The 26,637-nt window shown below is 36.0% G+C and overlaps 1 protein-coding gene and 1 non-coding gene across 4 annotated transcripts; both read left to right on the top strand.

Annotated features, from left to right (window-relative positions):
* Nucleotides 1-26,236, top strand: ELOC (elongin C). Of its 3 annotated transcripts, XM_026012680.2 has the most exons (5): nt 61-188; nt 608-718; nt 11,286-11,339; nt 15,708-15,851; nt 21,670-26,236. In XM_026012680.2, exons 3-5 carry the CDS (start codon nt 11,336-11,338, stop codon nt 21,858-21,860), a joined length of 339 nt encoding a protein of 112 aa, XP_025868465.1. In that variant the 5' UTR covers nt 61-188; nt 608-718; nt 11,286-11,335; the 3' UTR covers nt 21,861-26,236. The 3 variants fall into 3 exon arrangements, with proteins under 3 accessions (XP_025868457.1, XP_025868465.1, XP_072590564.1); XM_026012672.2 differs by lacking the exon at nt 608-718 and having other exon boundaries at nt 1-188; XM_072734463.1 differs by lacking the exons at nt 61-188; nt 608-718 and adding an exon at nt 946-1,051.
* On the top strand, nt 21,428-21,530 carry LOC112932655 (U6 spliceosomal RNA). Its single transcript, XR_003237522.1, has one exon. It is a non-coding gene; the product is annotated as a U6 spliceosomal RNA (small nuclear RNA).
* Nucleotides 26,237-26,637: the final 401 nt, after the last annotated feature.

The following is a 26,637-nucleotide window of genomic DNA, read 5'->3' on the forward strand; positions in this document are numbered from 1 at the left end:
AGGTACTCAGCAGGTACTAATCTCCCGCGCGGCGCAGAGCGCGTCGGTGACCCGGCGGAAGTGATTCCTCTAAGTGCCCCGGAACCCAGGGCGCAGGCAGCTGGGGGTGGGGGGGCGGCCCTGGAGTAGGGGCTGTGGCGGTACGCGGGGAGCCGGCGCGGTGGCTGCGGTGGCTGCAGGGCCGACGAGTGAGTGTCGGGCTGGGGTGGGAACGGAGCTCCGGATCCGCGTGGAGGCCACGGCAGGCTCGCGCTGGGCGCGCTCGCGATCCTACTTCCCACCCCTTCCCATTTGGGCGGGGAAGGAACGGAAGCTCTTAACCTCCCCGGGCCTCTTCGGCTCCTGGTTTGGGGGAGGGGAGAGGAGGGCGGCGGGACCTTTCCAGGCGGCGCTCGGTGGGCTCCAAGGAGGGTGGAAGGAGGGGCGGCGGCCCGCGGGCCTGGGCCTTCCCGGGGCTGAGGCGGGGAGGGCGGAGTCCGGAGCACGGCAGCCCGGTCGCTTTTCCTTTTTGCTTTCCCCGTGTGCTCTCAGATAACGTCCTTTTCTTGGAGTCGGTCCCCCGGTCACAGGAGTGGCTCTCACAGCCCCAGCCCTCATCTTTTTCCAGCTGCAGGACCCCGAGAAGTTTACCTTCTGGGGGGAACTTGTCGGACCATCTCTGCCGACTTGATAGTTTGGGATTCCCGTCGTGCGTCTGCCTTCCAGTTCTGGCTGAAAGGTATCTAGTCCAGCGATGGTGGGGTTTCCCTCGAACTGAAAACTCTTCGGTGACATAGTCGTAAAGTTCACGTCGGTGGTGCGAGCGTTTTTACTTTGCGTCACCTTCGGTGTGGAGAACAACCGAAATCCTTTAGTTCGAGCTTTAAAATCCTTTTTTTTTTTTTTTTTTCAAATCGCCAGATTTGCTTTTTTGATCCCCAAATAGTCGTTTCCTTTTCTGTTTAGTAGACTAAGATGATAAATCTGTGCTCTCGCTTACATTATATTTGTAATCCATGATGTTGAAACATCACAGTTCACACGTGGATTCATTCATTCTGGAAATACAATGGTAAGGAAGCAACTGCGGTCTCTGCCATCGGGGATATTTATTTATTGCCCGTGGTGATTCGGGGTGCCTTTTCAGTTTTTAAAATGACTTATTACATTTTTTCCTTAACTGAATTTAACTAGTAACTACCGTTTATATATATGTTTATTTCAGCTCACAGATTCCAGTTTCATTACTTTTATGGTAATTCAGTGAAGTAATTAGGCGATAGTAGTCAGAAGTTATAGTCAGCTCTAAGTATCAAGTTCTAAAGTAATGTTTGAGTGTATCTTACACAGCGCTTCTTTGGTGAGTTTTTTTAAATACAGATTTTTCATTGCTATAAAATAATCTGGAAACTTTGCATTTACACTGATATATGTACATGCATTTTAGCTAACTTGTGTTTACTGTTGCGTTATTAAATAAGATCCAAAAAAGCCCATCAAGTGATGCCTGAACTTTCAAGCCTTGGTAATTAAGAAAACAATGATACCATTCACTAAGAAATATTTATTGAACATCTGTGTGCTAGGTACTATACTAGGCTTACCCTAATGGAGCTTGGGGAAAGAGAGGAAACACAATAAGTATAAGGTATAAGCAGATATAGTTTCAAGTGGTGATAAATGAAGAAATTGTATCAAGATTAGAGTTAGATTAAATTAGGTGACTAGGATAAGGGTGTCTAATTGTGATAGGGTGGTGAGCAAGGAGTTGATGTTTCTCGCACGGAGACCTAAATGATAAGGAAGATCTAAAGGAAGAGCTTTTAAGATAGCAGTAACTACAAATATAAAGACCTTAAGAGAAGAATGGACTTGAACTATTACAATACTAAGAAGGCCAGCATACAGTATAGCTGGGGCATAGTGAAGGAAGAATGATGGGAAATAAAATCAGTAGTTAGCAAAGACTAAATAAGATACAACATTATAGTTCTTTTTCTCGTTTGTAATGAGAGTCCATTAGAGGATTTTGTGCAGGAGAATGACGTGTAATTTCTACTTTTGATGGCTAGTTGCTATGTGGCAAACAGACCAGTTGGAGGAAAGCAAGGAAACTAGCTCCTCAGGAGGTTTATAGTAGTCCAATTGAGAAATAGTAGCTTTAACTAGAGATGTAGGGTGGAAGTTTGTGAGGAATGGTCTGATTTGAAATATAATTTGAAGATGGAGCCAGGTAGGTCTTGCCTTCACCCCTAAGACAGAAAAAAAATTTGAGGAATCAACTGCTTTGCCCAAGCATCTGGTGAACAGTGGTACCATTTACTGAAATAAGGAAGACAGGAGCCTACGCTGGTTTCTGAGGAATAAGGAGTTTTGCATAGGAAATCAGGAGTTTGATAATTATTATGCAGCTCAGAATGTGTGCAAGTAGGCAAGTTGAATATTCATAACTATTGCTTAGGGGCAAAGTCAGGCTAGGAGGATTATCTGGGGGTCATATTTTATAGATAATATGTAAACCTGTGGACTGACGGACATCCAGTAGAGAGTGTTAATGGAGAAGAGGGCAGAAGACTGGGAGCGTTGTGGTCAAAAGATGAGCAAACCGTGATGAAAGCAGAAAAGCCAGGAGGGTGTGGCATCTACAATACTAAGGGAGGAACCTTTTGGGAAGGAGGGAGTAGTCAACTGTAAAATCCTGCTAAGAGTTAGATAAGGCTTAAAAATTCTCCATGTAAACAAAGTAATTGAAATATGATGAGCCCTTTGAATGGACTACCAGGCCAGAAGTCTGATCAGAATGGGTTAAGAAGTGAATAGTAGTAATGATGTTATAGCATTTTGATGTGATAATGGAAATGAAAGCAGGACTGAGTCCTTGGAGAGGTGTGCTTAAGTGGAAAGATTGGCCTTGGATAGGAAGGTTGATTTTTATTCAATTTTTGAAACAGGAGGGTAGACAGATTATATGATATATAGAGGCAAGTAGGATGAAGATAGAAAGACAAGGCAATTGAAGTGATATCTTTCTGTTTTCCTGATAAAGTAAGTAAAGTCTGGGCAAGGAGAAGGTGTTGGAGGTTTAGGAGAAGCTAGGATTTTTTTTCAGAGTAGAAAATGCTGGGTGCCTATTTAAAGTGTATGGTCACAAATTTAAAAGTTGAGATCAAAGTGGTTGTGTCTTTTCTCCAGCCATATACATCTCTTTGGTTGAGGCGTTAGCTAAGCAGAGAATTAGGTTTACCCAGGATTGGGATGGGTGGGTAGATCAATTAGAGGAGAGGGCAGGGAATTCGGGACTGTGAGATGTATATGGTGCTAATCCTGATGAACTCTTAACAGTGGGATGAAGCAAGGTTGGAACTTGTTTTATATTTGTTCTTTTAAAATATATTTTTAAGATTATATTTATTTATTTAACAGAAGAGAGGGAGACGTGGAGCTTGATCCCAGGACCCTGGGATCACGACCTGAGCTGAAAGCAGGCGCTTAACCGACTAAGCCACCTAGGCACCCCCTATATTTGTTTTTTATTTTAGCCCATCATTCTAAGGATTTTTAAAAATTATTTTATAATATGTTTAATCTATAATTAGATACTATATAGTGGAAGTATTTGTTCAGACTTTTTTAAACCAAAACAAAGGAGTTTGGGGATCATTGTCTAAGAAGGAGGTTAGGTGGTTTACAGGGGTGAGGCCTACATACTCCATGGAAACACATAGCACTCTGGAGCCCTTAAGTTCTGTGCTGTATGAGAGCAACAACTCTTTAATAAAGACGGGAAAGTGGGAATTACAGGCATTTGTAGAGGGAGGAAGAATTTCAGATGGGTACAATCATGAAATGGTGCTGGAAGGAACTTTTAGACACAATTTAGTTCATTGTGTTTAACAGAGAAAGAAACAGGACTCTTATCACTTTAACCTATCAGCGTCTCAAGATAGAAATTTGGATAGTAGAAATTCAGATGTGGACTTTGCAGTGACACTGTTGCTTTGTGTATATGCCTTCCCCACCCCTCTCCTGATCTGGCTCATGCTGTTTATTTTCCCTCTTCCAGTTCTGCTTGGTAAAAACACCTCCACTGAGACCCAGATCAAAAGCTAGTTTCCTCTTGTGACTATTCACTGAACAGATTGATAGTTCCAGATTTACTTCTTTAGGACTCCCAAAGTCCTGCTCCCCTCTATTAGCATCTGCAAACCTAGAGAATTTGGATTTATTATCAACATAAGTATCTTTTGAAAGGTTAATGAGACAGAAAACCATTTTCGATTGATGATATTTCTACAATGAAAGATATCAAAATTTAAGAAATATCATCAATAAATTAAAATAAGTCAAAAAATCTTACTTTAACCTAATTTTTTGATTGAGTTGTAATTAACATTTGGGAAATGCTCAGCGTGCCATTTAATTTTCTAGAAAGTTGCCTCATGCTTCTTCCTAATCATTCCTCCAGAAGCAGCCACTAATCTATCACTCTGAGTTCATTTTGCCTGTACAAATGGATTAATGCAGTATGTACTTTTTTGTTGTTTCTCCTTTCAGTATGTTTTTGGTATTCACCTATGTCCTGTGTATCAGTAGATCATTCCTTTTTGTTGTGAGTAGTATTCCTCTGTACAAATGTATTATAGCTTCTGTATCATCAGGATAGTCTCTCATTTATTTTGAATAAAGCTTCTGTGAACATTTCTGTAAAGATTTTTTGTGAGCAAATTATTTCTTGGATAAATACTTAGGAATCCAGTGTAAGAATTTAGGAAAGTCTTGTTTATCATTTTGCCACTTGTAAATTGGTATGAAACAGCTATAATTTACGAAACATAAGTAGCCAAGAACCATTATTCACAGTGATCTGGAGATCACTTAACATCACTGTAATGATTGTTGTGGTCTGCACAACCCTGTGTAATATTTCTGATTGGTCATTTGAGCCCAATCTAAAACAGAGCTCTTAAATATCAGAGAAATCTCTTCTCATCCAGATTCCTAAAGCCCCACAATTCACGATAGGCAGAACATAGAACTGGGGATCCCTGGGTGGCTCAGCAGTTTAGCGCCTGCCTTTGGCCCAGGGCGTGATCCTGGACTCCCCAGTATCGAGTCCCACATCAGGCTTTCTGCATGGAGCTTGCTTCTCCCTCTGCTTGTATCTCTCTCTCTCTCTCTCTCTCTCTCTCACTCACTCACTCAAATAAATAAATAAATAAATAAACAAATAAATAAATAAATAAAATCTTTAAAAAAAAAACAACCTAGAACTGGCTTTTATGAGGGCTTGTTTTGTTTTATTTTACTAAAATAAAAACTTGATCATTTAGTACAGTTAGGCCATGATTAATTGTTAATCATGAGAAATAAATTGGAAATTGAGGTCAATGCTTTTACTTTATTTTTTCTTTTTTATTTTATTCATTTATTCATGAGAGACACAGACAAGGGTGGGAGCAGAGACGCAGGCAGAGAGAAGCAGGCTCCATCTCGGGTCTCCAGGTTCACTCCCTGGGCCAAAGGCAGGCCCTAAACCACTGAGCCACCCAGGGATCCCAATTTTTTTACTTTAAATGACCTAATAGACTCCTTCAGTAAAAGCAAAGAACTGTCCTCTTTGACCTACTGGAGACTGCCACTGAGAACAGAACTTGTTCTTAGAGTCAGGGATGTTTGAGAACGAGTTTTAACCCTAGGAGATTTGAGGACATTATCAAACCAAGTTTCAGATTGCATTAGTTCTAAGAAACATAAAATTCCAGAAGTCATGTATAGGAATAATATGCTTCATACACTTGCATTTATAATTAGCAGTACCATACCATAAAGTCCGTGCAAAACTGTGAGACTGATGTTTTAATTATCATAATTTCATAAAATGTGGTTATGTCGTTGAAGTCTTTAAAGTAATTGTTTTGGGGCACCTGGGCAGTTCAGTCAGTTGAGCATCTGCCTTCGGCTCAGATCAAGCCCCATGTCACACTCCCTGCTCAGCGGGGAGTCTGCTTCTCCCTCTCCCTCTGTGTGTTCTCTCTTTCTCTCAAATGAATCTTTAAAAATAAATAAATAAAAATTGTTTTAAGAATTAGAATTCATATTGACTGAATGTTATTGTGAAAGATGGAATTCCATCTCCTTCTTTAGTTACTCCCTCCCTTCAGTATAGCCCAGAGTATTTCCATAAACTTAAATAGAAGTTTCCTAGAAGGAACAGTTTTCACTGTGGTTGTCTAAAAGTTCTAAGTTTATTCAATGCCAACATCCTGGAAGAACATGAAAATTATCAATCCTGGTCAAAAACCTATCGTATCATTAAATAACTATTCTGTTAGAAAGCTCAGAATAGGAACACCTAGGTCGCTCAGTGGTTGGGTGCCTGCCTTCGGCCCAGGGCGTTGATCCTGGAGTCCCGGGATCGGAGTCCCACAGTGGGCTCTCTGCATGGAGCCTGCTTATCTCTCTACCTGTGTATCTGCCTCTCTCTGTGTCTCTCATGAATAAATAAATTAAAAATCTTAAAAAAAAAGCTCAGAATGCTACTATCGGTGTTTGTGGCAGATACATTATTGTATGAAGCTTCACATCGTTAACATTACCATATAATTACCCTTGTGTTGAATCCCTGGGTCACAAAGAAATAGAACCTGCTTGCTTTGTGGAAACTTACAGCTAGTAAGCAAGACAAAATATATCTAAAAGGACACACTTAAAAGCATTTGCATCTAATAGTGAAGAAAACTATAAATTTCACAGTGAAGGAGAAATGGAGGAGGGTTACCATTTGCTAAAAGTAATAAGACTGCCTACACAAGAATTAAATATAGGAACATTGTTATAAGTTAAATAGGCCAGAATGAGAATTTTAGCTTGTCTTGAAAGACATGAATCCAGTGACACTGTAAGCACATTCTGAGCAGAATGTTTTGATGTGTTATTTTACAAATTGGAATAACCTAATTTCTATCACCTTGTATTTGTTTTCCAAATTAATCCTATTTTTACATAATATTTTTAATCATCAAGCTGACCATTGTTCCCTTATGAGCTGCTTGATTCCACACTCTTGTTTCGTTTCTCTTCTCTTCTCTTTTTTCTCTTTTCTTAAGATTTTATTTATTTGAGAGAGAATGAGCAGGGGGAAAGGAGCAGAGGGAGAAGCAGGCTCCCAGCTGAGGAGGGAGCCTGGTACAGCTTGATCCCAGGACCATAGGATCATGACCTAGCATCATGACCTGAGCTGAAGGCAGACATTTAACTCATTGAGGTGCTCCAGTTTCTTTGTTTCTTTTTTTTTTTTTTTAAGATTTTATTTATTATTTATTTAGAGAGAGTACACAAGTACAAGTAGGGGAAGGGAGGGAGAGAATCCCAAGCAGACTCTGAACCAAGCACAGAGCCCTACACAGGATTCTACCCTGAGATATGCCTAACCCACTGAGCCACCCACCCAGGTGCCCCTCTTTTTTTTTTAAATTTATTTACATAAGTAATCTCTACACCCAATGTGGGGCTCAAACTCACAACCCAGAGATCAAGAGTTCACATGCTTTTCCAACTGAGCCAGCCAGGAGCCTCTTTTTAAAAATCAAAAAGCTTCTTTTTAAAAATCAAAGTTAGGGGTACCTGTCTGGCTCAGTCAGTTAAGCATCTGTCTTTGGCCTAACTGATGAGCCCCCCAGGGGTCCCTAAATCATAGCTTTCTTTAAGAAAACCATAATTTTCTAGTTATTTACACTTTTGTGGGGGGGGGTGAGATTTTTTTTTTTTTTAAGATTTTATTTATTCATGAGAGACACAGAGAGAGGTAGAGACACAGGCAGAGGGAGAAGCAGGCTCCATGAAGAAAGCCTGGGTGGGACCCCAGGATCAGGCCTTGAGCCAAAGGCAGCCACTCAACCGCTGAGCCACCCAGGAGTACCTATTTACACTTTTGAACATGTATTTTTGTGCATTTCATTTATTCTGCAGAAAACATGATTAAGAGGCAAAAAACCACTTATTTTACATAAATGGCACCAGGGACACCTTTTTCATTCGTACTATTAGAATCAATATCCTATTTGCCTTTGCACACAAGACTAGTATTTCTTTAAAGTAGATATCAAGAATTGCTCATCTTCTGATGATTCTGCTGCTGCTTTCCAAAAACTGTTGTGCTATTTACTTAGTTTTCCCATTTCCTCCAGCACTTGATTCTTAGCACATTCATTTTAATGTTTTAACTTGCATGTTCTATGATTACTGTTGGGATCAAGCATTCTTATACAGGTCTATGAGATTATTTGCATTTTTTTCTTCTGTTTTTTCCAGAGCTTGGTAGATGTTTTATATTTGGTTCTTTAATCTGTAGCATATTTTTGTGAGTGATGTCAGACATCTAACCTTCCTACCTTTTTGAAGTAAATAGCCAATGTAAGAAGACAGAAAATACAGAGAATAGATTTGCAGCTGTTGCTATCATCTACTTAATAATCCAAGCAAATCAATTGAAAAACTATTAGTACTGATAAGAGAAATCTGCAAAGATAATGGGATACCAAATCAACTTTTAATAGATTTAAAAGCTTTTCTTTAAAACACCAGCAATAATCTTACAGAAAGTATAATAGGAAAACAAGATGGCATTCATAATAAAAACTATAAAGTACCTAAAATTCGACCTAACAGGAAATGTGCAGTGGTAAAATGGGACTTGCCTGACCGTTTAGCAAAACCTGTTTATCACACTTTATGATGAAAATAATGGATATATTGGTCAGGTATAAACAGATTAGCGAAAAAAAAAGATTAGTGAGACAATATAGTCTAGACATCCGTATAATATAATAAATGATAATGGTAACATTTCAAATCCAAAGGATGGGCTGTTCAAAGATCTTTTCAGTGTTCAGTCATACTAGATTCGGTACTGATTTCAGTGTAGGTACTAGGCTCACCTCGAATTTCTATTGGTTACTAAAAATTTTTTTAAACTACAAAAGTAATATTTATATATATATATAACACTGTAAAAGCACAACGACATCCGAGAACTTTTTGTTCATGCTGCTGTATCTTTTGCCTAGAACTATTTTCAACCTACTTCTCTACCACTGCATTTACCTACCTAATTCATATTTCCAGAACTCAGCTCAGTTATGGAGTAGGTATTCAAGTGTTTACACTGAGATTTTTCTAACTCCAAACTTAGACTTATGTAAGTAATTTGTGGGTTACATCCAAATTTAATCATATTTCAAATATTTTTAACTTCTACATAAGAATTAGGATTTACTTTTAACTGTTAATGTTAATTTACTGTTCTCTTATTAATGATGGGGAGTCCCTTCCCCCACTCACCCACCTTCAACATTGTTGTATAAATGGTGAGATTGATTTGCTATATTAAGTCTATAGAGAAGCTGTTGCTACCCAAAGGGCTTCTAAGATGTGACTTTGCATGGTTGCTTAGCTACTGCTAGTTAAATAAACATTCTAGATGTTTTGCTCTGGAGATTTTCCAGATAGAAAGTTGGCACTCAAATTTCTTCCAGCTTTTCTAGCATTTTTTTCCTTTTTTGTTTTTTCAGAATGATTACAAAGCAGTATGAATAGAATAAAATAAAAATGACCAATGAATTTTGGTCTAGTATCATTAAGTGACACAGTACTGTTTTAAAATTTTAGATAAGTATCTAAGGATTTATATCAGCAGCTCTTACCAGTAGTAAAAAGGAAGTTTTAATGGGAGCCAAAATTGTTTACCATGGCAGTATAGAATAATGGTAAGGTGCATGGGCTCTAAAGCAAACCTACCTAACTTTAAATCCTCATGCTACCAGTTATGTTAGAGAAGCTTTAAGCAAGTAGTAGCTTCTTAGTGTTTCTTCATCTCTGACATGCAAATAATTATTCCCCTGTGAAAGTGTTGTTTTAAAATAATGTATGTAGTCATATAGTGCAATATCTACCACTTATTAGCCCGTCAAATTGTTGGTAATGATGTGACATTGCCCTTGTTGTCCTTAGCTCATATTAGATATGGTACTTTAAATATTTCCCTCCATGCTTAGTATTCTAGACTAATTGATTTGATTCCTACTACCATTCTGTCATTACCTGGAACAAATCAATTCAACCCCTCTACATCGGTCAAACTACCATTTCTTAAGATGAGGGATTATGTGGGTTATCTCCAAGTTCCTTTCCTGTTCTAAAATGTTATGGTTCATTTTTTGGCCCTTCCCTTAAGGCTAGAATAAAACACTGGTCAGGAATTTCTAAGAGGATAGGATATTTTCCTGTTAATAACATAAAAATATTGGTATAAATAGAATCCTCCTTGAAGAAATCATATGAAATTAAAATTACTCGAAACATAAGCCCTTTTTCTTTAGCATTCATCTCATTTTGTAAAATTTAAATTTCTTGAGGCACTTGGGTGCCTCAGTTGGTTAAGTGTCTGCCTTTGGCTCAGGTCATGATCCCAGGGTTCTGGGATCGAGCCCCACATTGGGCTCCCTGCTGTGCTGTCCCTCTGTCTCAAATAAATAAATAAAATATTTTTTTTAATTTAAGATTTCTCAAAATATTAAAGATTTTTCTACCACTTCACTGTTAAATTTTGCAGCAAGGATAAGCACAGTAAGATGCACTATAAATGTCACACTTATATAAGTTGAGGGCAAGCCCTTTTCATTTTTATGAAAGCTACTTCATGTCCTTGGATTTATCATGTCATTCATTCAGCAAATAAGTGCTGTAGTGTCCACTAGTATCTAGTAGATACAAGTATACAAAGAAATGATTAAGACCAGCAATCTCTGGGCAGCCCCAGTGGCTCAGCGGTTTAGCGCCGCCTTCAGCCCAGGGTATGATCCTGGAGACCCGGGATTGAGTCCACGTCGGGGTCCCGGCATGGAGCCTGCTTGTCCCTCTGCCTGTGTCTCTGCCTCTCTCTCTCTCTCTCTCTCTCTCTCTCTGTCTCTCATGAATAAATAAATAAACTTAAAAAAAAAAAAAGACCAGCAATCTCCTTCAAGTTCAATTCAACTCCTAAGGAACAACATCTGTATTTTTAAGCTCTTGTCAAAATAGTTATGTTAAAGGGGGGGATAAAACCAAATCTGTATTTAGACTACTATTCTGAAGGTGATCATCTTTTCTCAGATGTTCAGAAACTTGATCCTGTTCCATATTATGATGGCTGGGAAACTTTTGCATAGCAGAGAGAGAGTCCTTAACTTGTAATACCAAACACATTAAATAGTAATGGGTGAAAACATTATTCCAGCATTAATCTTAAAATAGCATTGTTATATTTTCAGGAAACTACTAAGGTTCCTGTCGAAGTAAAGTAGAATTTCGTAAGAACATAATGGGTAAGTTGTATAAAAGTAATTTTATATTTCAACTAGGAGAAGCTGGTTTTTTTTCTCTAGGATAGGCTTTTCCCATTGGTGAATTCAAGTAAAAAAATGATCAGAGAAGACTAAAATTAGTTGTTTAAATATACAGCATCTGTTTACTGTAGGCATATCTCAGAGATACTGTGGGTTTGGTTCCAGGCCACAGCAATAAAGCAGATCAAATGAATTTTTTGGTTTTCTCATGTTTATAAAAGTTCTATTTACATTGTACTGTAATCTATTAAGTATATGATAGCATTATGTCCATGTATATAATACCTTAATTTAAAAATACCTTATTGCTAAAAAATGCTAATCATCATCTGAGCTTTTGGTGAGTCATCATTGTAACAAAAACAATAATAATAAAAAAGTTTGAAATATTGTGAGAATTACCAAAATGTGACACAGACACAAAGACAGCAAATGCTGTTGGAAGATGGCACCAACTTGCTCGATGCAGGGTTACCACATTCCTTCAATTTGTCAAAACTGCAAAGCACAGTAAAACAAGGTATGCCTGGACATATTTTTGAAAGGCAGATAGGTAATGTTTCTGTGCCAAGTATAATTTGTGAGTGCTAGTAAATAATAACACCTCAAGAAATTAGAAACTTTCCCAACCAACATATAAAATGCTTTAACTTGCAAAAAAATTTTTGTAGATTTAATTGATAATTGTTTTTCTTTTCTAAGAAATTGGTAAAACCTGCTAAATATTTGTATGCTTGAATAGTCTATAATTTAGAAGTTACTTTAATCTTTATGAGTCCAGCAGCTTTTATTATGAAAAATTGCAAGAGTGATAGACTACATAGCCTTCAGTGATTGTTAATATTTTGCCACATTTGCTTTCCCTTTGTGTATGTTGTTTCTACCAATATACACATACACACATTTTCTACCATTTATTTACTTGTATGGTATCACTTCATACCTAAATACAAGAATAGGCATCTCCTATTTCAGTCCATATTCAGAATTTCCCAGTCATTTCAATAGTGTTCTTTACAGCAGGTATATTATAGACATACCTTATTTTAGTGTGCTTCACTTTATTGCACTTCACAGATACTGCATTTTTTTTTAACAAATTGAAGGCTTGTGGCCACCCTGCATGGAACAAGCCTATTGGTGCCATTTTTCTAATAGCAGTTCCTTATTTCACGTCTCTGTCACATTTTGGTAATTCTCACAGTATTTCACTTTTTCATTATTATTATTATATTTGTTATGGTGATCAGTTATCTTTGATGTTACTATTGTAATTGATTTAAGATGCCGTGAACCATGCCCACATAAGATAGGGAACTTAATATATGTTGTGTGTGTTCTGACTCCCACACCGACCAGCTCTTCCCTCATCTCTCTCTCTCTCTCCTCAGACTTCCCTATTCCCTAAGACACAAAAATTGAAGTTAGGCCAATTAATAACCCTACAGTGATCTCTAAATATTCAAGTGAAAGGAAGCATTACACATCTCTGACTTTCAAGAAATGGTTAAGCTTAGTGAGGAAAGCATGTCAAAAGCTGAGACAAGCTGAAGGCTATGCCTCTTGTGCCAAACAGCCAAGTTATGAATGCAAAAGAAAAGTTTTTGAAGGAAATTAAAAGTGCTACTCCAGTGAACACACAAAAAATAAAAAAGCAAAACAGTCTTATTGATAGAGAAAGTCTGAGTGGTCTGGATAGAAGATCAAACCAGCCATAACATTCTCTTAAAACAAAGCCTAATCCAGAACAAGGTCCTGACTGTCTTCAATTCTGTGAAGGCTAAGAGAGGTGAGGGAGCTATAAAAGAAAAGTGTGAAGCTAGCAGAAGCTGACTCATGAGGTTCAAGGAAAGAAGCTGTCTCTGTAACATAAAACTGTGAGGTGAAGCAGCAAGTTATCCAGATCCAGCTAAAGTAATTAGTGAGGGTGGCTACACTTTACAACAGATCTCCAATGGAGATGGAACACCTTGTATTGGAAAAAGATGCCATTTAGGACTTTAATAGCTAGAGAGGAAAAATCAATGCCTGGCTTCAAATCTTCAAAGGACAGGCTGACTCTCCTGTCAGGGGTAATGCAGCTAGTGATTTTCAGTCACAGCCAGTGCTCAGTGACCATTCCAAATATCTTTGAGCTCTTCAGAATTATGCTAAATCTACTCTGTGTGTGCTCTGTAAATGGAACAACAAAGCCTGGATGACAACACGTCTGTTTCCAGCATGGTTTGCTGAGTATTTTAAGCCTACTCTTGTTACTTAAATACGTTTCATAAGGTATAGCTGCCACAGAGAGTGATTCTTCTGATGCATCTGGGCAAAATAAACTGAAAACCTGGGAAAGATTCACCATTCTGGAATACATGTGATTAATGGGAAGACATCAAAACATTAACATTAACAGGAATGTGGAAGAAATTGATTGCAACTCTTGGATGACTCTCAGGGATTCAAGACTTCCTTGAAGGAAGTCACTGCAGATGTGGTAGAAACAGCAAAAACTAGAAGTGGAGCCTGAAGGTGTGACTGAATTGCTACAATTTCATGATAAAACTTGAACAGATGAGGGGAGCTGTATCTTATGGGTGAGCAAAGAAAGTGGTTTCTTGAGGTGGAATCTACTCCTAGTGAAGATGCTGTGATGATCATTGAAATGACAACAATGGAATTAGAATATTACATAAACTTAATTGATAAAGCAGTGGAAGGGTTTGAGAGGATTGACTCCGATTTTGAAAAAAATTCTGCTGTGGGTCAGATGCTGTCAAACAGCATCACATGCTACAGAGAAATCATTCCTGAAAGAAAGAGTTAATTGATGCAGCATACTTCACTACTGTCTTACTTTATGAAATTGCCACAGCCGCCCCAACCTGTAGCAGTCACAGCCCTCAGTCAATGACTATCAAATCAACATCAAAGAAAGAACTACTACCTGGCGAAGATTACTATTCACAGGAAACTGACAGTGGTTAGCATTTTTTAACAATGAAGTTAAAGTATGTACATTTTTCTTTTAGACAGTGCCATAGCACACTTAATAGACTACAGTATGCTGTAAACATAACTTTTATATTCACCAGGAAACCAGAAACTTGACTCACTTTCCCATTATTTGCTTTAATGTGGTGGTCTGCAACTGAACCTACAGTATCTTTGAGGTATTCCCATGTTTTATCTACAGGATTCAATCAAGAATCACTGCGTTAATTTGTCTCTTTAGTCTCCTTTAAATAGTTGCCTACTTTGGGGGCATTAAGAGTGAAGTCTTTCATGACAATTTAAAATTTAGATTTATGTTTACTCCTGATTATATTTAGATTAGACATTTTGGGCAGCTGTAGTACATAAATGATTTTTATATTAATCTTAATTTGAGAGATTTTTTTTTTTAATTTGAGAGATTTTTAAATTAACTATTAACAAATGAATAAATAAATGGATATTTGTAGCTTGAATACTTCAGCTTTATCCTCTGTACTTTTTCTAGGGCTTCCTAAGTTTATAATAAGCCTTAAAATGCTTTCTTTCAGATACTGAATTTTAATAGAAATAGAAATTAAAATTTCTATTAAAATTCAGTATCACATTGTGAAAGTTACTGATGTTAGAAAGCTCTTAAAGGGATATAAAAAATATATATACTCCCAGAAAAGTTCTATTGAGCTAGCTACTGTGGCTGAAGCCAGCAAGGTGGCAATGAGGGTAGCTGGCAGTACAGTAACATCTACATACTCTTATCTCCTCACTTCTATTTTGAATTTCAAAGACTGGTATTTGTCTATATTCATTACTTCAGTCATGTGCTAATTTAAACTCAGCAATAACAGTTTTTGATCATTATTTTCATGGATTAAGAGTAAGATGCTGAGTAAAAAAGGAAGCCCTAACTTTCAGAATTAGGAGTTTATGAGAGAAGTTGAACTCCTATGACATATAAAGATTCTTCTCATAAATACACAAAGCATCTTATTTTAGAAATGAGTATTTCAGGTGATTTGGTTTTACTATTGTTTTGTTTTGATCTTTCAAATTTGAATGTGCTGCTGTTTTCACAAAAAAATACTTAATACTGCCTTAAATAGTTAATACTTCCTTAAAAAAATACTGATAAATTTTCATCTATAGTAACATCTTTGAATGTAGTTTATTCTGACATTGGAAGATGTTTAGAGAATAATTAAGAGTTAAAAAACCTTAAAAAAATTTAAAATAAATTAAAAAAACCTTAAAATCTTGGTATGTGATCATCCAGAAATGTTTCTAAGTTCCTCAAATATTAACCTTAGTAAACCTGTTTGCTTTTAATTTTGTGATTCAAAAATCATTTTACTACTTACTTTACTTTAGATGGAGAAGAGAAAACCTATGGTGGCTGTGAAGGCCCTGATGCCATGTATGTCAAATTGATATCTTCGGATGGTCATGAGTTTATTGTAAAAAGAGAACATGCACTAACATCCGGAACAATAAAAGCCATGTTGAGTGGCCCAGGTAGGTACATTTCTTTATTTTCAGTTAATAAATCTTCACTTTTAATGTTTTTAACCTGGGATCCCTGGGTGGCTCAGGTTGTGATCCTGAAGTCACAGGATCGAGTCCCACATCACACTCTCTGCATGGAGCCTGCTTCTCCCTCTGCCTCTCTCTCTCTCTCTCTGTGTATGTCTCTCATGAATACATAAAATCTTTTATTAAAAAAAAAAATAATAAATATATAAATAAATAAATTCTGGATACTAGCCCTCTTATCAGATATATCATTTGCATTTTTTTTTTTTTTTAAGATTTTATTTATGTATTCATGAGAGGCAGAGAGAAGCAGGCTCCATGTAGGAAGCCTGGTGCAGGACTCAGTCCTGGGACCCCAGGATCACAACCTGAGCCAAAGGCAGATGCTCAACTACTGAGCCACCCAGGCCTCCCTGCAAATACTTTCTTAAACAGTTCTATGATTTTAGCTTTTACTTTAGGTCTTTGATTTTTAAGTTAATTTTTTGTATGTGGTGTGAGGTAATGATTCAACTTCATTCTTATGTAGGCATCTCAATACCATTTGTTAAAAAGACTATTCTTTCCCCCATTTAATGATCTTGGCACCCTTGTTTAAAGTAACTTGACCATAGCTGTATGGGTTTATTTATGAGCTTTCAACTCTCTTCTAAGAATTGATTTACTCTTTTTTTTTTTCTAAGTAATATCTACTTCCAATGTGGGGCTTGAACTCAGAACCCTGACATCAAGAGTTGCAGGCTCAAAATTTAAAAAAAAAAAAAAAAGGGGATCCCTGGGTGGCGCAGCGGTTTGGCGCCTGCCTTTGGCCCAGGGCGCGATCCTGGAGACCCGGGATCGAATCCCACGTCGGGCTCCCGGTGCATGGAGCCTGCTTCTTCCTCCGCCTGTGTCTCTGCCTCTCTCTCTCTCTCTGTGACTATCATAAATAAATAAAAATTTAAAAAAAAAAAAAAAAAAGAGTTGCAGGCTCTACTCACTGAGCCAGCCTAGTACCCCATTCCACTGATATATTTTTATGCTAATACCACAGTATTTTGATTACTATAGCTTTGTAGTAAGCTGTGAAATGGGGAAGTGTGAGGCCTCTAACTTTGTTTTACTTTTTCAAGATAGTTTTGGCGATTTGAGATTCCTTGTTTGTTTTGGCTTTTTTAAGTTTTGGTTTAAATTCCAGTTAGTTGGGCAGCCCCGGTGGCTCGGTGGTTTAGCGCTGCCTGCAGCCCAGGGTGTGATCCTGGAGACCCGGGATCGAGCCCCACATCAGGCTCCCTGCATGGAGCCTGCTTCTCCCTCTGCCTGTGTGTCTGCTTTTCTCTCTCCTCTTTGTGTATTCTCATGAATAAATAAATAAAATCTTTAAATTCCAGTTAGTTAATATACAGTGTAATAGTAATTTCAGGTATACAATATAGTGATTCAACACTTCCCTACAACACCCAGTACTCATCACAAGTTCATTCCTTAATCCTCATCATCTATTTAACCCATCCCTCCCACCTCCCTCCTAGTAACCATCAGCTTGTTCTCTGTAGTGAAGAGTTTGTTTCTTGCTTTGCCTCTCCACTTTTTTCCCCCTTTTGCTTGTTTTGTTTCTTAAATTCCACGAGTGAAATGGTATGGTATTTGTCTCTCTGACTTATTTTGCTTAGCATAGTACTCTAGCTATATCCATCCACATCATTGCAAATGGTAAGACTTCAGTCTTTTTTATGGCTGAGTAATAGTCTAGTGTGTGTGTGTATACCTATACATACCACATCTTCTTTATCCATTCATCAGTTGATGGACACTTGGGCCGTTTCCATAATTTGGCTATGGTAGATGATGCTGCTATATAACATTATCTGGGTGTGTATCCCATTGAATTAGTATTTTTGTATTCTTTGGGTAAAAAACAGTAGTGCAATTGCTGGATCATAGTCGTTCTGTTTTTTATTTTTATTTATTTATTTATTTATTTATTAGTTTTTTTGTTTTTGTTTTTGTTTTTTTTTTAGTTTGTTTTATAAATTTTTGAGGAACCTCCATACTGTTTAGAATGGCTGCACCAGTTTGCATTCCCACCAACAGTGTAAGAGGGTTCTCCTTTCTTCACATCCTCACCAGCACCTGTTTCTTGTGTTGTTGAGTAGCCATGTAGCCATTCTGGATAGGTGTGAGGTGATAGTTTATTGTAGTTTTGATTTGTATTTGCCTGATGATGAGTGATGTTGAGCATCTTTTCATGTGTCTATTGGCCATCTGTATGTCTTCTTTGGGAAAATGTCTATTCATGTCTTCTGCCCGTTTTTAATTAGATTATTCATTTGGGGGGGTGTTGAATTTTATAAGTTCTTTATATATTTTGGATACTCACCCTTTATCAAGTATGTCATTCACAAATGTCCTATTCCAGGACATACAGGTGGCCTTATAGTTTTGTTGATTGTTTCTATTTGAGGTCACTTGTAATACTTTTCCTATATTTTTTACTATGGAAAATTTAAAACACACAGAAATAGAGAAGAGAGTACAATACACTTCCATGTACCCACCAACCAACTTCAGTTTTATCAGTGTTTTCCCAGTCTTCTTTTAAGAGTATTTCAAGCAAATAAATCCCTGCTAGTATCATTTTATTTGCAAAATCTACAATAGCTCCTCTGTATTCTTTTTTTTTTTTCAGACCATGAATTTTATGAAGAAACAGGTTATTTGTAAAATGTCCACATCTGGATTAGACTTAATGTTTCATCTTGTAAGCTTATAATTAGAACTCTAGAGACTTGATTAGAATACAATTCATTTTTCTAGGCAAGAATACTTTATGAGTGGTACTACTGTGTCTCTATTGTCTCAATCTTTTAGCAATGTCAAGATTGATTAGGGGGTTCCAGTGTTAGCAAGCTGATTCATCTATGAACAACAATTCTGCAGTCAGATTTTTTTTATAATGCCTTTAGCATTCATTATGATATTACTGAGATTTACTTCATTTGGAATTACAAAACAGTGATTTTCTAATTCTTTTTTTTTTAATTTTTTATTTATTTATGATAGTCACACAGAGAGAGAGAGAGAGAGGCAGAGACACAGGCAGAGAGAGAAGCAGGCTCCATGCACCGGGAGCCCAACGTGGGACTCGATCCCGGGTCTCCAGGATCGAGTCCTGGGCCAAAGGCAGGCGCCAAACCGCTGCGCCACCCAGGGATCCCTGATTTTCTAATTCTTATAATTTCTTCTGCATTTATTAGTTAGAATTCTCCTATAATGGGACGCCTGGGTGGCTAAGTGGTTGAGCGTCTGCCTTCGGCTCAGGGCGTGATCCCGGAGTTCCAGGATCTAGTCCTGCTTCGGGCTCCCCGCAGGGGGCCTGCTTCTCCCTCTGCCTGTGTCTCTGCCTCTCTCTCTCTTTCTCTCTCTCTCTGTGTCTCTCAGAAATAAATAAAATCTTTAAAAAAAAAAGAATAAATAAAATCTTAAAAATTTTCCAAGTACATAAATTAGAAAAAAAAAACTTTTTGGTTATCCTGAAATATACTCTGTATAGCAAAAACTAGATAAATGCTTGACATTTTTTCCTTTTACATATAATTTTTCAGAATAATGAAATGATTTCTCAGATCTTCCAGTAGTGAAGAGTGTTTTGTTTTTTGGGGTGTGTGTGTGTGTATCATTTTTAACTTGTGACTTTATATTATTTGATGTTTTTTAATCTAGTGCAGTCCTTCTCAATGATGCTAAAATTGACCCATTTGCTCCATTTTTTATGCCAGAAGGAGCCATATCAGGTTGACTCCTCTGTCCTTTTGACGTGGCTCTGGTAGTCTTAGTTATACTGCTTTCTATAATAACGAGATTTCTCAAGTTCATTTGGTACATTATTCTCCATTTCTGAAAATATTTTTCCAAAGAGCTGTTTCCTTGTAGTGGAAAATGGTACGTAGGAACCCTAGTCCGGTTGCTAGCCTTACTCATTGCTCATGGGGTGAAGTACTTTTGGGTTTTTCTACTGGATAGAGCTAGGATGTACTTTAGAAAACCAAAGTCAAAAAAAAGAAGAAAGAAAGAAAACCAAAGTCATGAATGTCAAGAAATTGAATTAAAAATAAAATTAGAATATGCTTGTTTTTGTGAACCTGATCTCCTTTATCTGCAGCCCAGAACTAATGTTTGCATAAAAAGGAATGAAGTACTAATACATGTAACCTTCAAAATACGATGCTAAATGAAAGGAGCCAAACACCAAAAGGTTGCATGTTGTATGATTCTATTTGTATAAAATATCCAGAATAAATAAATCCATAGAGACAGAAAAGATTGGTGTTTGCAAGAGGCTGGGAGGTGGGAAAAGGGGAGTAACTGCTTAAAGGGTATGGGGTCTTATTTATGCCTTATTTTGGTGAGAATGTTTTGGAACTAGGTAGCAGTGGTGGTTGCACAACATCGTGAATGTACACTGAATTGTGTACTCTAAAATGGTTAATTTTATGTTACATGAATTTCACCTAAAAAAAAAACACCCTAATGTTTATCTAATATTAAAAGCTTACTAAATGTCTGTTGCTAATAGTTCATGCATATATTCAAGAGAGAGTTTTAGTCATTGACAAACCAAAATTTACTTCACTGCTATGAATTCTTCATTCAGTCCTGTTCTCCTTTCTTCCAAGCCCATCCCCAACTAATAGACATTAGAAAACTGTTTAAAAACTATATTTATCTACCTTTTATATTCAGTACACAGTGCTAGTACTAGACTGCTAAGAAGCTATTTTATCCCTGTACTAAATGCTGAAATCTCTCTGTAGCTAAAGAAACTTTGAGAGATAAAGTTTATAAAGTGTTACTAAAACAAAGGGAAGTAGCTTAAGGAGCCCTTATTACCTTATTAATATTATCATAATTTTTAAAACTAAAAGAGAAATGGGTCTGCTTTCTTGAGAAAATTATTTTAAAAAGCATTATATTTATTTTTTATTTTTACGTAGCAGCTCAGTATAGCCCAGGGCTCCTAATGATCCATGAATACTTGATTCCTTAAACTCAATCTTCTAAAAGATTTGTCTTTTTTTTGTATCCTGTTCACCCTTACTTAATTGTGCCACCATGATTCTTAGGAAAAGCTAAAGTGTCCAAAGTCCTAGAAGAAAATTAGAATTTTAAAATTCAATTTTGAATGATCTCAAATGGTATCTTAATAAAGATTTTTTTATATTTATACTCGGAGTTAGGTATTTCATTTGATGGTAGTTGGGTTAATTCTTTTAACATTGTATTGTTTTGCTAGGGCTGCTGTAACAAAGTACTTTAGACTGAGTGATTTAAACAATAGAAAACTTATTTTCTCATAATTCTGAAGGGTAGGAATTCGAAATCAAGGTATTGGTAGGGATTCTTCTGAAGCCTCTCTCCTTGCCTTGTAGCTGGGTGTCTCCTCTCTGTTCTTCACATTGTTTTTCGTCTGTGTGGCTGTGACCTAAACTGTTCTTATAAGGATACCAGTCATATTAGATTGGAGATCACTCTGATAACCCTGTTTTGCCTTAATTACTTCTCCAGAGACCCCATCCATGGATCATTAACAGCACCTATACTACAACTGGAATTTTACAGAGAAGATTAACATGGCCCCTATGCAAGGATGATATGCAAATTTGTGAAGCAGTCCATGTTTTTAAAATGCTTCCTGAACAGAAAAAAAAGAGGGGGGAAAAGACCCTATTTCCAAATAGTCACTTTTGAAAGTACCGAGACTTAGGACTTCACAACATGAATTCATTCAGCCTGTAACAAACATACTTCTTTTCTTTTACAGGTCAGTTTGCTGAGAACGAAACTAATGAAGTCAATTTTAGAGAGATCCCTTCACATGTGCTATCAAAAGTATGCATGTATTTTACCTACAAGGTTCGCTACACTAACAGCTCCACAGAGATTCCTGAATTCCCAATTGCACCTGAAATTGCACTGGAACTGCTGATGGCTGCGAACTTCCTAGATTGTTAAATAAAATAAATTATAATAAACTGTTAACTTTTTTCAGTATTTAATACCTGTAGTTCAGTTAGTAATTTTTTCATATATAGCATGTTGCCTGTGTGCAGTTGAACTTTAAAGTTCATTGCAAAGCAGATTATCTTCTGTTTTTTTGCATAGCAATCAGAGTTGAAATTTGTTTGCTACATCAACAAATTAAGGACATTTTCACAAATTGAGAAATAAACAAATATGCCAATTCGTAGGTGGTTTTGCCTTATCCTTTGGATGTGATTTTTTTAGATTAGTGGTGATACAGTAAATACTGAAATTTAAGCAGAAATGAACATATTCTACAGGTAAATAATGGGGCTACATATTTTTGTGGTTTTAGTTTTTTTTAAAACCTATTCTGATCTAATAGCCGTTAGCATTACTAGAGTTATGCAAATAATTGCATTATAAACATGTTTATAACTTAGCCAAAACATTGATTTTTATAACTGTCAAAGACATAAGAGTTGAAATTTCTTATGTGTTTTTTGATAAACTGCAGTATTGTTTAAATGTATCTTGTCTTTTTGTTTATTGCTACAATTTAAGAACTTTATTTAAAAGCAATTTTGGAAGATTACTAGGCACAGCTTTTGGAGCAATCACTTTTTGAACTGTGGCCACACAGTCAACAAGTAAGCTACATGACTGATTTCATGTACATTGTGCATTTTGGCCAATCCAAAGTACTGTATTTCATTGACTATAAAGCTTTCTTTGCAATATTCACCCTTCTTACATAGTCCTTTGTTGTGACTGCACTTCTGATTATTTAAATATGTTCTGAAAGACTCATTATGGACTTTATTCAGCTCTTAAAAGCTAGACTTTTCTGAACTATTCCAGTCTTCCTCCAACCAACTGAAATGTTATAAAAAATTTAAAATGTGGAGAGATGCAGTGCAAATCTTATAATGCACTTTGATAGTATATGAATTATCTTCTGTTAATTAAAATATGTCCCAATAAGTATGATACCCATAATCTGTGGGTCTTCTACTGAAATCAGATTTATAAAGAGGTCATTCAGCTTTTATACTAAACAGACAAAACTTTGAAAAACTGACAGAGCACCCCTGCTTAGGCATGGGAAAAGAAGCACTGGAGTAAGGTTTATTATTATCTCTCTCTTAGTAGTAAAACAAAGCTGTCATTATAGGAGATATATATTTAAGCCTTCAGCTTAGTTCTTTAAGACTAGTTTTAATATGGACCAGTTTTTCTGGAACCTGTAAAAAACATAAACCAAGATCTATAAAAGTAATTTTTCCTCATAGAAGACCTAACATACTTTCAGCTTACCGAAAGCAATTAAATATGTTAATTGCATTTATTTTAGTAACTTCTCAAGACATACTGGTACATATTTTAGTATAGAAGATTATCAAGTACAAGAATTATATTCTGCTACTTGCTGACAAATAATGTCAAAAACCTAAATGATGATCATAAAGGTCAAAGTGACAACTAGAATAAATAAAGTTCAACTTTGACCAATTTTAGTAGGTTACTTTATGCTAGATCTAGAAGTAACCTTAAGTTTAAAATATTGAAATAGAACTGAAAGATTAGGAAAAACTGTATATCTTGCGGCAAATGATACTTGCATGTTAATAAAGGCTCTTGACTGAAAGGTTTGATGAACACTTGGTGTTTGATCTTTTTAACTTTAATTTTTCTCTTTCTCCTGAGAATTCATGAAACTACTTACTTCAGGACATTTTGCTATATGACTGAATAGCAGGAATGTTTATTTGGTTAAATCAAAGAGATAATTTTATATAGCACTGAAAATAGCTTTCTGACACTTGGTAATTAGTTTACTTTTCAAATTATGGGCAAATCTGCCCAACCTTTCTTTTTCTGCACACAAACTATTACCACAAAATCCTGTTTTATTTAGTTAATATTTCTGTACTAAGATTATTTAATGCTTTTTAGATTGCTTATTCTTCATGCAATTATTGACAAATGACATCTCCTTACTTTTGAAGTCTTGTTGGTACTAAGAAAAACAGTTTACCATAAGCAGTAAATTAAGTTCATGTTAAAAGAAATATATTTAGAGACATCTTGCTGTGCATGGAATGGTCATCTTAGTGTGAGCCATATTGCTAATTTTATCAATTCTTTCAAAATAGTGCAAATACTCTGAGAAATAATATAAAACTGCTGTTAAAGGTTGAACAGTATTTAATCCTAGTAATTCCTATCTATATAATTTTTTATAAAGAAATTTTATTCAATTTAACAAAGCTTGATGTATCCAGACTTAGCAGTGCTAAGTAGAGCTTTTGATTGGTTACCTCTAAGTTTGATAAAACACTTATCAATCTGGAAATCAGTAAATGCCATTGATTTTTATATGTACAAACATACATATGTGTATATATATGTAAATCTCTTCTAATTCTAGGCCAGTCATATTTATGTCAAGATTATACATTTCTATTAGGTTAAACTCTAAAATATTGTACCCAATAATTTCTTTTGTGACTTGATCCCAGACCCTGGGATCATGCCCTGAGCCAAAGGCAGATGCTCAACCACTGAGTCACCCAGGTGTTCCCCCCCAATGACTTCTTTAAGCAAATATTTATTAACCTATCATTATTTTTGGTATGTTAGAGCACAAAACTGGGCGTTAAAGTCTGAAATCTTTTGTTAACTAGTCATGTGATCTTGAATAAGTTACTGGGCCTTAATTTCGTATTTAAAAAATTAGGAGATTGCACATTAATAGGGTAATAATGTTTACCACATTAATTTTTTTAATGAACAAACAAGATTGTGTTTGTGGATATTGCTTAAATCCAAAATTGCAAACATAGATGATAAGATTAGAAGGATTATAAAAGAAAAATGGCTTTCTTGCTGCATCGCTTAGATAATACTCTAAATTTCCAGTTTGCTGCTTTTGATTAAGCATTAAATACCACATATCAGTACTAAATATATTAATGGTTAGTTTAGAATAATTTAGAATCCTTGTTTTCTATTGCCTGCTATATAAAGAAAATCCAATTTTAGTTTTGATTATCCATAATTACTAATATAAAGGGAATATTGGCTATTTTCATACCAGTATCATATAATGCAAGACCAACCCAAAATTCATTTTTCATTCATACCCTAAGGTAGTAACTTAAACTGAAACAGATACATATGTAATTTACTTACTTCATGTATTTCTAACTGAAAACAAGCCTTTTTTTTTCAGTGCCCTGTTGGAATATTGTTTCCTTCCTCTACACTCCCTTAGTTGGTCCCTCCATTCCCCCAAGTCTTTTAAAACATTGGGAAATTTTAAAAGTTGCTTTGAGATAAAACTTGTCTTACTCATCAAATTGTTGTGGAAGTTTTGTGTTAGTACTCTCATATAGGACCCAAGATTATCAGAATTAGATCTTTTTTCTCTCTGTATTACTAGATGCTTAGTCATTTTTAATATAAAAATTTTTGTAATATTTACCTAGATAAAAGTTTATATGTTTAGACCTTTATCTGTGATAAGATCCATTGCTTCATTATTAGAGAAGCATGTACATAATGATAGCTTAGAATAAGAAAAATTCAAATTTCATGACTTTATATTCAACCAAAATTGTCTAAAACCTTTTAATCAGCCTTTTATATCCTGTACTTGTAAGGCTTGTGATTAATTCTGTCTGTGCATATCAACTGATGGTATATGCACTGTTAGGGGTTTTTGTTTTTGTTTTTGGTAATACATCACTAGGATTTTAGCTATAAAGCATGTTAAGTTTTGATGCAAAATTATCAAATATATTTTACTTTTGAGTCAGTGTAGTGTCATTTCTGTGAATCTAAAGTATAATTTTGAATCAGAAAGTACATTTTCTTCAGACTAATAAAGACAATTTGTCTTTCTGTAATTTTATTCAGCCACTTTTGGAAACGCACGTTTCTTTAGTTTCTTACTGCCATTGTTTAGATCAAACAGTATTTGCCGTTTGCTGTTTGGTTTTTACTTTGATGAAGATCCAAGATAAAATTTATAGTCCAAAAAGTCACAAGCTAATTTATGGTAAGATACTAGATTCAGATTGTAGTTCAAATTAGAACAAACATAGTGCTTAGATTCTAGAGATGACCTATGAATGCTACATACAGTAAAGGAAGTCATGTTAGAGTATTGAAGTAAACAATATACAGAATATTGAAATGGTGGAATTAAGATAGGTAATGCATGAAGTGTGCCTACGAAATAGTAAGTGCTTAAGAAATACCTAACATTTCTATCCAAATGAACATTATCCTTCACTTAGGGCTGTTGTTGCTCAAAATGTTTCTGGACTTTAGAGCTTATAATAAATGTTCTTTTAAATAGCCTCATTAGTGGGAGATGCTTTTCTTTATGTGCTGTGTAACAGTCCAATGTTTTTTATCTAGACCTATTGAATAGAGCTAAGTGGCCAGGCTGGTAGAGGAAGAAGGTATATAACTAGAAGCATTAGAGTAGCTTTCTCACGTAGCCAGTAATCTGGTTCAGGTAGCATGGCATTGAGGTCACAAAGCTAAATATAAGAACATAGCAGCATCAAAGTTATAATTCAAATGGGTTTTATGAAATTGCTGTTTAACAATGCAACACATCTCTGTTACTTTGCTTAAAATAGACCGTGTTTAAGCATTTTGTTTCCAGCATTTTGGTTTTGTTTTCAACATCACATTGAAAGATGACTTTCTTGTTCTGGGCAAGAATAGGCTTTATCTGATAAGGTACCACCAT

This window comes from Vulpes vulpes, chromosome 13 (genome assembly GCF_048418805.1).
Source record: "Vulpes vulpes isolate BD-2025 chromosome 13, VulVul3, whole genome shotgun sequence".
Taxonomy (NCBI): domain Eukaryota; kingdom Metazoa; phylum Chordata; class Mammalia; order Carnivora; family Canidae; genus Vulpes; species Vulpes vulpes.